At 52.2% G+C, this 13,617-nt stretch overlaps 1 protein-coding gene across 1 annotated transcript in view; it reads left to right on the forward strand.

Moving 5' to 3' along the window:
• Window positions 1–2,161: 2,161 nt before the first annotated feature.
• NOS2 (nitric oxide synthase 2) overlaps window positions 2,162–13,617 on the forward strand; it is a 32,422-nt gene continuing 20,966 nt past the window's right edge. The window contains exons 1-8 of the mRNA XM_035027746.1: window positions 2,162–2,296; window positions 4,932–5,016; window positions 5,769–5,891; window positions 7,165–7,313; window positions 10,858–11,020; window positions 11,784–11,875; window positions 12,826–12,967; window positions 13,061–13,200. Coding sequence (XP_034883637.1) covers window positions 2,190–2,296; window positions 4,932–5,016; window positions 5,769–5,891; window positions 7,165–7,313; window positions 10,858–11,020; window positions 11,784–11,875; window positions 12,826–12,967; window positions 13,061–13,200 — 1,001 coding nt within the window. The 5' untranslated portion in view covers window positions 2,162–2,189. The remainder of the gene's footprint in view (window positions 2,297–4,931; window positions 5,017–5,768; window positions 5,892–7,164; window positions 7,314–10,857; window positions 11,021–11,783; window positions 11,876–12,825; window positions 12,968–13,060; window positions 13,201–13,617) is intronic.

Below are 13,617 nucleotides of genomic sequence, written 5' to 3' on the forward strand. Positions count from 1 at the left end.
GGACCATTCAGGAAACCTGAACTGTAGGTTGACTTGAGGCAAACTTGCTGACTCATCTTCTTAAGCTGGGGTGAGCTGGTGGGAGGATTCACACAGGTATTAGAGGCGCTGGAGAGAAAACATTGCGCCTTAATTCATTTATCCCTCCTAACAATTCATGAGGAAGGAGTTTTTGTTATTCTCTTACCATAGCCGTGAGGACACTGGAGCCTAGAAGATTTAAGTAATTTTTAAGATCTCACAGTTGGCAAAGTGACAGAGCCAGGAGCCAAACCCAGCAGTCTGGCTTATAACCACTACATCAAGCTGCCACTTCATGGTCCTGGGCATGTCCCGGCCCATGAACAATTATTCGCCGAGGGCTACTTACCTGGCATGGTGCTGGGGGTTTTAGAGATGGCCGTGAAACCCTTCTGTTTAGCAATTAAACAAACAATAAGTTGAGTCATTTACTAGCTGCATACACAGCAGCTAAAAATAACAAGGCTTATAAAGTCCTTATTATGGTGTCAGTGTTGAGGCAGAGGAACTATTACTTCCCTTACTTTACAAGGTTGAGGGACTTACTTACTCAAGCTCAGCGCCTGGGAAGTGGTAGAGTTGAGGTTTGAACCAAGTCCAAAATAGTAACCTCTACACTCAGCGGGCTCTCCCTGAGGGCCTACTATGGGCTGAGAAAGGGACCAAGAAAAGAGACAGAGTTCCTGCTGTCAGGGAGGGAATGGATGGGGGAAACGGTGCCTTCCTCTGCTTCAGCAGGCGTACAGGCAGAATGGGATGTTAAAAGAGCTTTCTATATGGGTGCAGAGGTGGGGCAGGCAGAGAGATAGACATGAGGTTAGAAGACAACGTGGGTGCACCAGAATCTCTTCTGCCGAGACCGCAGGGGGCCTGGCCTGGTGGTAGTGTGGGGAGGAGTGGACTGGGAGAAGGCCTTGGGGAGGAGGGAGGCCCAGCTGGACTGCGATCATACAGTGATGGGGGGTGGGGGGTGGAGGATGTTCCTGGAAAAGGAAGTAGCAGCACAAAGGGGATTTTATCCTGAAGGCAATGAAGCCAATTAATATATTTTGGTTTTAAAAAGGAATTTTCAAATCTGTTCAGATGTAGTAAGACCAAGAACCTATTATATGTGACTCATGGTTCTCTATTTTATGTAAACAAATGATTAGAAAGTGAGCATGGAGTGTGTGCGTGTGTGCGTGCGTATGTGTGTGTGCGTGTGTGTTTTAGAGACAAAGGCAACTGTGGGAACACCCAGGTGAAGATACATGGCATTCTGAACAAGGTTGAGCTGAGTGTTGCTAGCCAGGCTGCAGTTGGCTCAGAATAAATAGGTACCCTCTTTCATTCCACTTTAATTTGGGTTTGGGATTAAATATAGTGGAGTACATGCAGGAGGGCCGCCTGTACTCTGAGGTTGAGGGCTACTGTTCTGTCCCTGCCTGGACCCTAGAAGTTATCCTGCTTCCAATGTTGGGAGCAGCTCACAGATGGAGCAAAGTCGGGAGGCACCGTGCCTTTCAAGTAGCAAGGGCCAGGACCCCGGATCCCACCATGCCTCCCACTAAACCTTACTCCCAGCCCTGCGCTTCCTTTGGCTTCCTACCTGGAACCACACAAAAGATGCAGAAGAGAAATAGCACGCCTTGGGGCAGCCCTGTGAGATAAGAGAGCTTGAGCTGTGGCCTGGGCGCTGCCGTGTGGTCTGGGGCAAGATCCTTAACTTCTCTGGGCCCCCAGCTGCCTTCTCAGTCACAAGGAAACAATACAGAACCGCCTTTTGGACTGGGTTTAGCAAGGGGTGGATGAAATAACAGGAAAGTTGGCTTTCTAAACTCGAAGTATAGTGGGATCATTATAAACCTTGCTGTTATTTCACAAGGATAAACAAAGCCGAGGCCGGCCGCGGAGGCCGGTGATCTTGGCCCGGAGATGGTCCAGGGGCGCGCCAAAGGCCGACATCCCTGCGGACGCCGAGGGGTGTAGAGGGCCAGGGCACGCAGCCGGGAAAGCGGGGGCGCGGCGCGACCGTCGGGCCCCGGGGCCAGGCGCAGGGTGAAGCCCGGGGTGGGGCCGCTCCCCCGGCTCGCTCCGCCCCGGGGCGGGGGCTGCGGGGTCCCGCGGCGATATAGGGGCCGGGGCGGCGCGGGGAGGGGCGCCCTGGGAGCTGTGCCCGCGCCGGGGCCATGCGCGAGGGGCTGGGCGCTGCGTGCGAGGCCGTCCGGCCCCGGCTCTGCCGGCTCCTGCGCAGGATCCTGCGGCCGCAGCCCGTCTGCGGCCCCCGCCGAGCCAGGTACTCCCGCCGGGCCGGGTCCGCCCTGGGAGGGTGGCGGGCGGCTCCGCGCCGGGACCGGGCTCGAACCCCCGGGCGCGCGGCACTGACCCGCTGCAAGTCTCGGGTTTCCGTCAAAGTATGAGGGATGGAAGGATTCCGATGCGGCTTTACTTAAATCAAGTGTTTTCCTCGTTTAGAACGCATCAGAGGTCTCAGCTCAGTAGCCACAAACGACCCAGGGAAGGCCCGCGTGCTCCCAAGAGAGGCGTCTATGCGGGCAGGGGTAGGAATCAGGGATGTTTCAGCATTTGGGAACTTTCTGGATGTTTCAGCACTGGGGCTGCTGCACGCTTTAGGACAGATAGGATTAAGAGAGCAGAGGTTCTTGTTTTACGAATTAGACCCATTTCCCAGAGCGCCCCCCTCCCCGTGTATGCAGTGGCGGTGGTCAGGAGTGGGAACTGCAAGGGAAGTCAGGACCCCCGTTACCACAAACAAGCCGCAGACCGCAGCTCCGACCTCAGCCATCCTCAGTCATCCGAGGCTTGTGGATAGTTGCTGGGTCTAAGCACCACACTCCTGCACTCTTTCTGATGGAAGGTTCTTAAGGGTCCACTGCTCCCACGAAGGACCACACAGGGCTGAGCATAGCTGTGGGTTTAGCCAAATGGCAGTAATTGGGCGACAAGTATCCAGATCCTTAGTATGCTCACCTGGCTTCCAGCTCCCCCGTCTCTCAGCTGCTAGCCCAAAGAAATTAGCTACCTGGGGGAGAAGGGGACTGTGCATAGCTTTGTTTATTCGCTTTTCAAATTAAAAAAAAAAAAAAAAAGATGCCTAATTATGAAGGAATGCATGGTCATAGTTAAAGTTGGAAAATGCAGAAACCTATAAAGGAGAATTCAGATCGCCCATGCTGTCATCATTTAATGCTGGTCACTGTTAATATTTACTGGCATCTCCCCCTGGTGTTTTTCTATGCTTGCACACGCGCGTGCACGCACACACACGGCATCAGACCATGTATACAGTTTGAGGCATTATTTATAATAGTGGAGAAACTGGACACAACCTAAATATGCAGCCATAGGCAATGGGTTCAGGTGGACTGTGGACCCTCTGTAGAGTGGATTTTCAGGTAGCTTTTTAATATTTGCGGGCAGTAGTTATGTGAAGTGTGCAGACAGTGTTTCTCCATCTAAACGTTACTGTGTACCAGTACGCTTCTCAAATTCTCCAGTCCTGTGGCCACAAGTAAGAAAAAGGAAGCAAGAACAAGCATTGTGGACGTGGGGGTGAGGGGTGAAGGCAAAAGATCAAGAGCAGCGAGGCATTGCCTCACTGAGGACCCCAGCCTCAAAGCATCTTCCGATGTAAGGAGCCCCGTGATGATCGCTCAGCCATGATGTACCTGTTCTGACTGTACAGACAACCCCATTTTGGCTTTTTTTCTGGCGGGGCCCCCAGTTCGGACCAGCGGGGTGATAGCAGATGGTCACATGGAAGGTCCTTCACAAGGCTGTTGAATCACTCCATTCAGATAGACGTTGCTTTCTGATGCATACTTACGTTCTCTTCAAGAGACACTATCTCTTTATAGTTATAAATCATGTAGTGCTATTAAAGTATGTAGTTAATTATATAATGTTAATTTAAATATATAGTCATTACTTTTCCCAATAATTAAAGTAATACATGCTCATTCTTCACATTCTAACACATTACAAATATGTATAAAGTGGAAAATGAGAGGGTGCCCGGGTGGCTCAGTCAGTTAAGCATCTGCCTTCAGCTCAGGTCATGATCCCAGGGTCCTGGGATTGAGCCCCGCATCCGGTTCCCTGCTCGGCAGGGGGCCTGCTTCTCCCGCTCCCACTCCCCCCCCCCGCTCGTTCTCTCTCTCTGTCAAATAAATAAAAAAAATATTTTTAAAATAAAATAAATATAAGCAACATATTTTTTAAAAGAGTCCTTGACTTCCAGATATCCTTACTGAGATATTTTTGAATGACATGATGTTTCAGATTTGCTTTGAAATGATAGCAGACGCTGGGAGAGTAGAGTTCAAATGAGATTGGCAATTGGGTGGGGTTGAATCTGAGTGAAGGGCCCATGGGGATTTATTACAGCATTCTTTCTACTCGTTTATGCTTAACATTTACTGTAAATAATAACAATTTAGAATAAATAAATAAACCAAGATAAATCAGGGGCTTTACATAAAAAGCCCAAGTCCCCTCAGACAAGTGGGTAGTGGGCAGTGCTGCTGGCCTGGGAGGGCAGGGTTGAAGGATCCATTCTCTGTGCACCCAGTCTCTTCCCACATTTGTACTTGGCTTTTGAGGGGGGCATCTTTCCAGAGCTTCTGTGGATCACCGTTTGGGCAGCTAGCTCTGACTTAGCTCCCCGCTTTGTAGGGGGAAGGCAAGAGAAGAGGAGGAGGAGGGAGGGTGATGATGGTGGGGAGATTGGGTCTGACTGGCTGCGTCCCCCACCACATACACACATCCTCCTGACTAGCAGCTGAGAAATTCACTCCCACCCTCTGAGCCTCAGTTCCCTCACCCATCATATGGGGGCTTGGCAGGTGGGGCTCCAAGATCCCTCTCTGCCCTTAGATACTCTAACTCATGCTGGTTGTTTCCTTTTACAGTCTAGTGACACAGGATGACCCCAAGTGTCATGGCCTCGGCAAGCACCGGAATGAGTCCCCCCAGTCCCTCACAGGGACGGTCAAGGTCAGTGAGTCACACGGGTGTGGGAAGCCCCTTCCTCCCTCGCCCAGGCAGATGTAGGCTAAGCAGCCTGGTGGGGACCCCCAGGGGCACAGGTAGGGGTGAGGAAGGGCCTTGGGAGAGTGGGATGATCCATGGTGAGCAGGAATAGTGGCCCCCGTGGTGCTATGGCCCCTGGATCGCTTGCCGGTGTGGGCCGGCCATTCATGGAGCCAGGGGTGGGACACCCCAACGTAATCCTGGACTCAGCAGCTGAGCCCCAGTCCCAGCCCCCAGCCTCTAGCCCCCAGGTTCCATCTTTCCTAAGAGCTTTGGACCTTAACGTTCCAGAGAAGTGGACAGAGAAATGGGTGGGAGGTGGGATAGAAGATGGTTTCCATATTCTTAAATAACTCCAGGGAAAGCAGTGGTATCTTCTTCCTTGTCCTGATTTCTGTTCTCTGTAGTACTGGCTGTGACGATAGTCCGCCTTGCATCTAACCTCAGTCCCTTCTGTTGCAATTCTACTGAGGGAGCATTTGGCAGGGTCTTGGGTGAGGAGAGAAGCCTGGCCCGCGGCCCAGGCACCTGGAGCTCTTAGCAGGCACAGGCCCAGGTGTCCAGGCTGCCGGGAAAGGAGGAGGGACACAGAGCCACATCCTGACCTGGGTCCCCGCCCATAGCCCCCCACCCCAAGCCAAAATAGGGCCCAGGGGAGACCTGTGGGGCCCCAGGGTGGAGGCATTTGTAAATCCTTGGTGTTTTCCCCCTCTTAGACGTCTCCAGAATCCCTGATCAAGCTGGATGCGCCCCCATCGGTCTGCCCGCGACATGTGAGGATCAAAAACTGGGGCAACGGGATGACCTTCCAAGACACACTTCACCACAAGGCCAAAGGGGTGAGAAGTCTGTGGCTCAGGGAGAACCACCTTTGTCCCAAGCTGGGGAAGCCACTCGGGCCTTTAGTAGATCAAATGATGTCACCCTGGGCAAACCAGACAGTGATCTGCTTGGGCACAGGGTGCTGGGAACAGAGGCCAGTGGTCCGCACAAATAACAGAAGGATGTAGATGATGTCAGCCCCCTAGTAGTCCCCTGATGGTTGCTGGATAGTCCAGGAGATGGGATAAAGGATCACAGGAAGAAATTCAGTCTTTTTTAGAGAGACGGCATAGTAACAGGGAGAATTTTTTTTTCTTTTTCTTTCTTTCTTCTTTTTTTTTTTTTTTAAGATTTTATATATTTATTAGAGAGAGAGAGCATGCATGCACAAGCAGGGGGAGCAGCAGAGGGAGAGAGAGAAGTAGGCTCCCCACTGAGCAGGGAGCCCGATGCGGAGCTTGATCCCAGGACTCTGGGATCATGACCTGAGCCGAAGGCAGATGCTTAACCGACTGAGCCACCCAGGCACCCCCAGGGAGAATTTTCTAACAGAACTGCCCAAAGCTGGACTGAGCTACATCAGGAGATAGCGAACTCCCTGTCACTAGAAGGATTCAAGTGCTATTTGATAGGGAAATTGGAGAGGAGTTCAAGCAGCTAGTGAGTAGTTGGAGTTAGTGTCCTTCAAGGCTCCTTCTCCTAAGTGTCTTATTCTAACTATAGAAAGCGTTCTGATTGTAAAGTAGAAAGGAATTGAAAATTTCAAGACCTTGAAAGTGGAAGGATTTCCCATACTTTCTAAAAATTACCACAGTTAACATTTGGGTGTACTTCCTTCTAGCATTTTTTCTGTGCCATCCTCTGACTTTAGGATTTGTATCCTCTCCTTTCGGTTCATTTTGGCTGAATACCAAAAGTGTGTTCCCAGGAGCCACATCAGCCTCTTTAAATGAGAAGGTAGTTGAGATATTCCCAGAGATCAAGCTGTTGACTTGGCCCTGTGTCTGAGTCTGGTCGGGGAGCAGAGTCAGAGACTGAGCCCAAGGTGGTGGGAATAACCCTGGCTCATACCCACTTGGGTCAGCCAGTAGAGGAAAGGAGATGTGCATGGTGAGAAAGCTTGGTGGACCCCAAGGAGGAGGTGCCACAGGGGTGGAGAGGGGCAGCAGGGAGCTGGAACAGCTGGAGTGGAAGGAGGTGGCTAGGAGAGCTGGCCCAGAAGGAGGACCCCCATCAACACCTTCCTGAGGGGTCCAGCAGCCCCCTCACCTCCTGTCTCTCTCTTCCCAGTATCTTGCTTGCAAGTCCAAGTCTTGTCTGGGAGCCATCATGAACCCCAAAAGTTTGACCAGAGGACCCAGGGACAAGCCTACCCCCCCAGACGAGCTCCTACCTCAAGCTATTGAATTTGTCAACCACTATTACAGCTCCTTCAAAGAGTAAGTCTCACTTGGGCTGGATCGCTACGGCCCCCTTTCCCCAAGCTCTTCGGTGTCCCGTCATTTCCCTCTGACCCCAGGCCCTTTCCCTTCCCAGATTCACAATGGAGCCAGGGCTCAAGTACAGTTTTCCGAGGGGAAAGACCAGAGTCAGTTCTCATAATCGTAAGAAAAAGAGGCATAGCAATAGTGGTTAAAAGTGTGGGCCAGGAGTGTAGCTGTTTGACTTTGAATCCTGGCTGCACCAGTAACCAGCTCTGTATCCTTGGGGAATCTGCTCACCCTCTCTGCACCTCAACTTCCTCATCTGTAAAAATGGAGTGAGAATAGAACCTGCTTAGAACAGCGTCTTAGCACTGAGTAACCTTGACAATGAGCTGATACGTACCCTTTCATTATGAAACGTTTGAAAGAGAAAGGACTTCGGGGACCACCTGGTCAAACCCTCCTCCATCAAGGGTGAACAGGGAAGCCCAGTCCCAGCTAGAATCCATGCCGTCTGACTTGGAGAGGGCAGGTCATGCTCTTTGCACTGAACTCTGTGGGGTTCTGTATTCCTGGGTTTCATAAAATATATGACTATTAACGGCATGGATGCCACTGATTTCAACCCTGGCTGTGCATAGAGTCACTTGAGGATTTTGCAAAATGCTGATGCCAGGGTACCCTGGGCCAAGGACATCAGGATCTCAAGAAGTGTGGAGGGGGCAGGGCTCTGTGTTCCCTAAAATCTCCTCTGACGACTCTAATATAGAGCTGGGTTGAGTAACCTGTTGGGACTTGGCTGCCCTATTTGCTATGTAACCACAACCTCTATAGGAGTGCTTTGTGGCTAGGAGGTTCAAGATTCTTGGGCTGTCAGCTCTGTCAATGACTAATGAGCCTTTCAGGGTCTGGGAATTCTCCAGATGGGCCTCACTGGGCCACGGTATCAATACTGACATTCACTGGGCACTAGTATGTTCCGGGCCCTGCATAAGTGCTTTGTGAGCAATGCTCACCACAATTCTATGAGAGGAGTATCATTAGGATCCTCCCCATTTTACAGACACCTGTAGGAACTCCCCCATTTTACAGGAACTGAAGCCCACGGATGAAGTAATTTGCTTGAAGTCAGAAGTTTGGGAGTCCCACAGCTGGGATTTGAACCCAGGCAGTTTGGCACCAGAGCCCCTGCTTTTAACCTGTGTTCTAGCATCCAGCTTTTTGACCTTGAAGGTTCCAACTTCAAACTGGACCTGGGAGGTCCTGCTGCCATTTGGAAGGCACTGGGTGGGTGTTAGCCCGGGGAAGTCACCGGCTTGCTCTTGGTGGTGTTCAAACCCACTTGTTTCTCACAGATGGAAGGCCCGTTTCTCAGTCCCAAGTCCAAACCTTGAACCCATCAAGAGGTCCTGGGGGGTGTGAGTGACAAATGGCTGTCCATCCCCACGGTCACACAGAGTTGCAGACGACTGGAAGGTTCGGTTTTTAGCGAAAGAAGGAATGTGTAGTTAGAAACTGTAACTTGCTGAATCTGTTCAGATCCGTTCACTGATGCCAAAAGCTACACTCTTTCTCCAGAACTCATAGGCATTATAGCATCTGTAGTGCCTCGGAAGTGCGACTCTATGAAAACAGTGGTAAAATATAAAACTCTAAAGGAAAATCGGGGGGAAATGTGAAGACGAACCCTTTCCTACATAGTCACATATTAACACCAGGGAGTGGGCTCAAGGTATCCATGTTCTGGTGATTACTACGGTGTCCGTGCTCGGACTCAGACTGGGGAGTCTTGCTAGAAGTTTGTGGGGTGGGGGGAGGGCTCCCAGTGTGGCAACAGCAACCTCACCCAGCAGGTCCTTATGCCAGGAGTGTCCTTGCAGATAAAGAGCCCCAAATGTTTGGTCTCTGAGCTTTTTTCTTTTCTTTTTTTTTTTTTTTAAAGATTATCTATTTATTTATTTGACAGAGAGAGACAGCGAGAGAGGGAACACAAGCAGGGGGAGTGGGAGAGGGAGAAGCAGGCTTCCCGCGGAGCAGGGAGCCTGACGCGGGACTCGATCCCAGGACCCTGGGACCATGATCTGAGCCAAAGGCAGACGCTTAACGACTGAGCCACCCAGGTGCCCCTGAGCTTTTTTCTTTAATGAAGGAAGAGCCGTCAAGACACTCTTCGTCCAGGGCGCCTGGGTGGCTCAGTCGGTTGAGCGACTGCCTTCGGCTCAGGTCATGATCCTGGAGTCCCGGGATCGAGTTCCGCATCGGGCTCCCTGCTTGGCAGGGAATCTGCTTCTCCCTCTGACCCTCCTCCCTCTCATGCTCTCTGTCTCTCATTCTCTCACTCTCAAATAAATAAATAAAATCTTAAAAAAAAAAAAAAAAAAGACACTCTTCGTCCATAGAAAGGCCATTCTGTTCGGAGTTGTCCACTCTCCTTAATCAGGAATTCATTCCTTACATAGTGTTGTTTGTTGCCATTTCAAATTGTCTTTGATGTTGATTGGAAATTTCAAGGTTGCTCTGTGTGTGTGTGTGTGTGTGTGTGTGTTTCAAAACCTCTCTGACTGAATCCCTCCCTGGGGGATATTTTTGCAGCCTGGGAGGGGTGAGGAGGAAGAGTTTAGAAATCTCCCTGGGAGTGCTGGCTGAGCAGGGCAGAGGTTGAGAAAAAGCACGCTCAAGAGGGGTCTGCGAGGCTGGACCATGCTGTGGAGGGCTCCTTCCTGAATAGGCCCTGGGGCCCTGCAGGCTGGGTCCTGAACGCCCATCCCAGTTCAGAGAGGCGTGGGCAGGCCCTCAACATCTCTGCGCTTGCAATCCCCCCTAGGGTGGAGGGTGGAAGGTTAAGAGCTGGGCTTGGCATCGGGGCACTGTGAATCTGAGTCCTACCTGCTCTTTATCACACTTATGTTCCTGGGCCGGTACTTAACCTACCAGAGCCTTCATACCCCAGACTATAAAATGGACACAAAAGCGCCGCCCTCACAGACTCAGTGAGACCTTGACTGTGAGTGGCGTCGCCCAGTACCTGGCTCAGAATGGGTACTCAGTACACGGGAGCTGGCATGGGAGGGACTGCTCATCTCTGGACCATGGGATGGTGGCCAGAAGGCAGCACGTGGCTGTGACTTGACTTGATGGGTCTTTCTCTAGTCTTTCAAGTGTCTGAGGATTGCACTCCTTGCAGATGCTTGCCAAGCTGAGATGAATAGGATTGGAGAAAAAGCACCTGGAAACAAGGGTGCCAACACGATCAGGACCGGCTGGGTAACTGGCAGGAGTCAGTGGAGAGATGAAAATGTGGGCTCCCTGTTCAAAAATGATGAAGAATTTCAAGAATTTCAAGACAGGGACAAGAGAGCATTAAGCCAAGCCTGGAGCCCTTCTGAGCTTAGGGCTGGGGTCCCACACCTGTGAAGCCGGCCCCAGAGGGGGATGGTTCTCTATCAGGGACATCTTGCCCTCCTGGTAGCGGAGCTCAGTTCCTGCTTCTGTGCATTGAATGAATCCCCATCTAAGGCCATCTCATTGTTGATCTTCCTGCTGTCTTCCTGTCCCCCAGGGCAAAAATAGAGGAACATCTGGCCAGGGTGGAAGCGGTAACAAAGGAGATAGAAACAACAGGAACCTATCTGCTGACGGCGGATGAGCTCATCTTTGCTACCAAGCAGGCCTGGCGCAACGCCCCCCGCTGCATCGGGAGGATCCAGTGGTCCAACCTGCAGGTGGCCTTCCTTAGACCCGGGCAGGGAAGGAAACGGGAGGGCGGGCAGGCCCTGAGCAGGTGGCTCTGAGCGGTCGGGAGGGACTCCCCGGTTTTCTCTTCACGTTCGTGACCATGAGATGGGGATTCGTAGGGCTCCCCCGGGAAGTTTAGAATCTGATTTCAGCACAGGATTTCTAGCAGGTCTTTTGTCTCACATTAAACACAGACATAAAACCGAACCTGTTGAGACCCTGGTGCCTCAAGAGAGGACTGTTTGAATCCTTGGCTCCTAGGAAACACTGTCTTTATCCTAGCCTTCTAGGCGGCTTTACCTTGGGGGATCATTCATTGCTGGATAATATGGAAATCGCTGGGACAGGGAAGTTGATGAGAAATGCCAGTGAAACCAACATGGGCTGAAAGAAAACGGGCTGGGAGCCTGGTGTAAAATGTGCTGATGTTGTAGAGACACTAGGTTAGGGCTGTGGGAATCCCCACTCACATGCTCGAAAGTCAGGTTTTCTTGGGATTTGGGTTTTGATAGGGCTTTCCAAGAGGGGTTGCCTGGGCTCCCGCAGGACAGCAGGAGAAAGGCTGAATGGGGGAGACCTGAGACGGGAGGTGTTGATGCAGAGAAGAGAACGCTCTCCTCTGCTTGGAGTTTGGGTGGTGGGCGACGTTCAGGCCACTCCCCTGGTCCCTCATAACTTAGCTTCTGATCAACCCTTGGGACCTCTGTCCTCACGGTCCTTGATGGTCTGGGCTGGGTGGGCTGTGTGCAGGTCTTTGATGCCCGGAGCTGTTCCACTGCCAAGGAAATGTTCGAGCACATCTGCAGACACCTGCGTTATGCCACCAACAACGGCAACATCAGGTGAGTGCACCTCACCTTGCCGCTGGGGCCCACCCTGCCCTGGAGTCTGAGCCATAGGATGCAGATGGGTTTAGGGGAGGCTTCCCCAGGAGAAGCCAGGGAGAAAGAGAAAGGAGAAAGAAACAAGCTTCTTCGGCAAGCCTCCATGAGCTTAGCCCCTCTTCCTAGCCCATGTCCTTGGTTTCCTTCTGACTTGGAACCATTTGGAGGGGATGGGGGATCTTTAAGAAGCAACATCTCATTGCTCAAGGTCAGGCTCCCCACTTTTTAGAAGGGATGAGAGGTTAGTTTTGCAGCTCAAGGCTCCAATGTGTCATTTTTCTTAGAACTGGAGATTCACTGCTCATCAGTACCCACCCCCGCCCCAAACCTTACCTTCTTCTACCCCCAACCAAAGAGGTCAAGGCTGTTAGGACTGAACAACCCATTCTGTCATTCATTCATTTTTCTGTTCAGCAAACAGCGCCCTTATAATGGGGACCCAACCCATGACTAGGCATGGCAGTGGGGTGGGGCCAATACAGAGGTGACTAAGACCTAGGACCCTGCTCCTGCCCACTGTGAACCTATGCCTGGCTCTAGACAAGCATCCCGCTAACTGGACTGCATGAGAGAAAGGTGCAGTGAGGGAAAAGGCTGGGACAGCTAACCCCGCCCAAAGGATAGGGAATGTTCCTGGAAGGGGTGGTCCCTGTATTGGTCTCAAAGGAAGAGGAAGCGCCAGAAGGAGAAGAAGGAGAGAGAGAGGGTATGTCAGGAAGGGAGGCAAGGTTACACTGAGGCCAGTGAGAGCCTGGCATGTTGTGTTGCTGTAGGAGTTTGGTTCAGTTAGCTCAGGTGCAGGGGGATGGGGAGCAGGAAGACAGGGGGCAGAGGGGGACCTGGGGAGGCTGGCTGGGAGCCCCTACTGAAGCCGAGGAGTAAATGGCACTGTCCTTGTCTTGGGGAAGGTCGGCCATCACTGTGTTCCCCCAGCGGAGCGATGGGAAGCATGACTTCCGGGTCTGGAATGCTCAGCTCATCCGGTATGCCGGCTACCAGATGCCGGACGGCACCATCCTGGGGGACCCCGCCAGCGTGGAGTTCACTCAGGTACGGGATCCAGCCTTGGTGGCTGACAGAGTGGAGCCAGAGGGGTCAAGGGGCCTGGGTCAGTGGACTCATTTGGGCCCGTCTTGCCCGCAGCTGTGCATCGACCTGGGCTGGAAGCCCAAGTACGGCCGCTTCGACGTGGTGCCCCTGGTGCTACAGGCGGATGGCCAGGACCCTGAGTTCTTTGAAATTCCGCCTGACCTTGTGCTCGAGGTGCCCATGGAACATCCCAAGTAAGCAGGCGGGGGTGCTGGGCTGTGTGTCAACGTGCATGCTCCATCCCTTCCTTGGGGAGATCTCAGTCCTCAGGCCCCTCCTTGCCCGCAAAGCCCAGCCAGCAGCAGGCGGTGTGCAAAAGGGCTGGCTCTCAAGGCTTGCCTTGTCGACGCTTGCACAGCAACCCTGGACTTGGGTCTTGGGCCTCAGACTTAGGAGGATATGTTGATGATGAGGGGGAAGCAGAGGCTTAGACAGATGGGGCCCTAGGAACTTGGAAAGCAGTGACCTTGGGAGAGGAACCCTCAAAGGCTCTATCATTCTCACACTGAGCAGCCCAGGCCTCTTGTCTTCCTGCCAGCTCTCTCAGCTACCCCTCTTCGTACTGTCATGAAACTATAGGGCCATAGTGACTTCTGGAGCTCATCTGCTTC

The sequence above is a fragment of the Mirounga leonina genome, unplaced genomic scaffold (assembly GCF_011800145.1).
Source record: "Mirounga leonina isolate KUSES-001 unplaced genomic scaffold, KU_Mleo_1.0 Mir_200, whole genome shotgun sequence".
NCBI classification, from domain to species: domain Eukaryota; kingdom Metazoa; phylum Chordata; class Mammalia; order Carnivora; family Phocidae; genus Mirounga; species Mirounga leonina.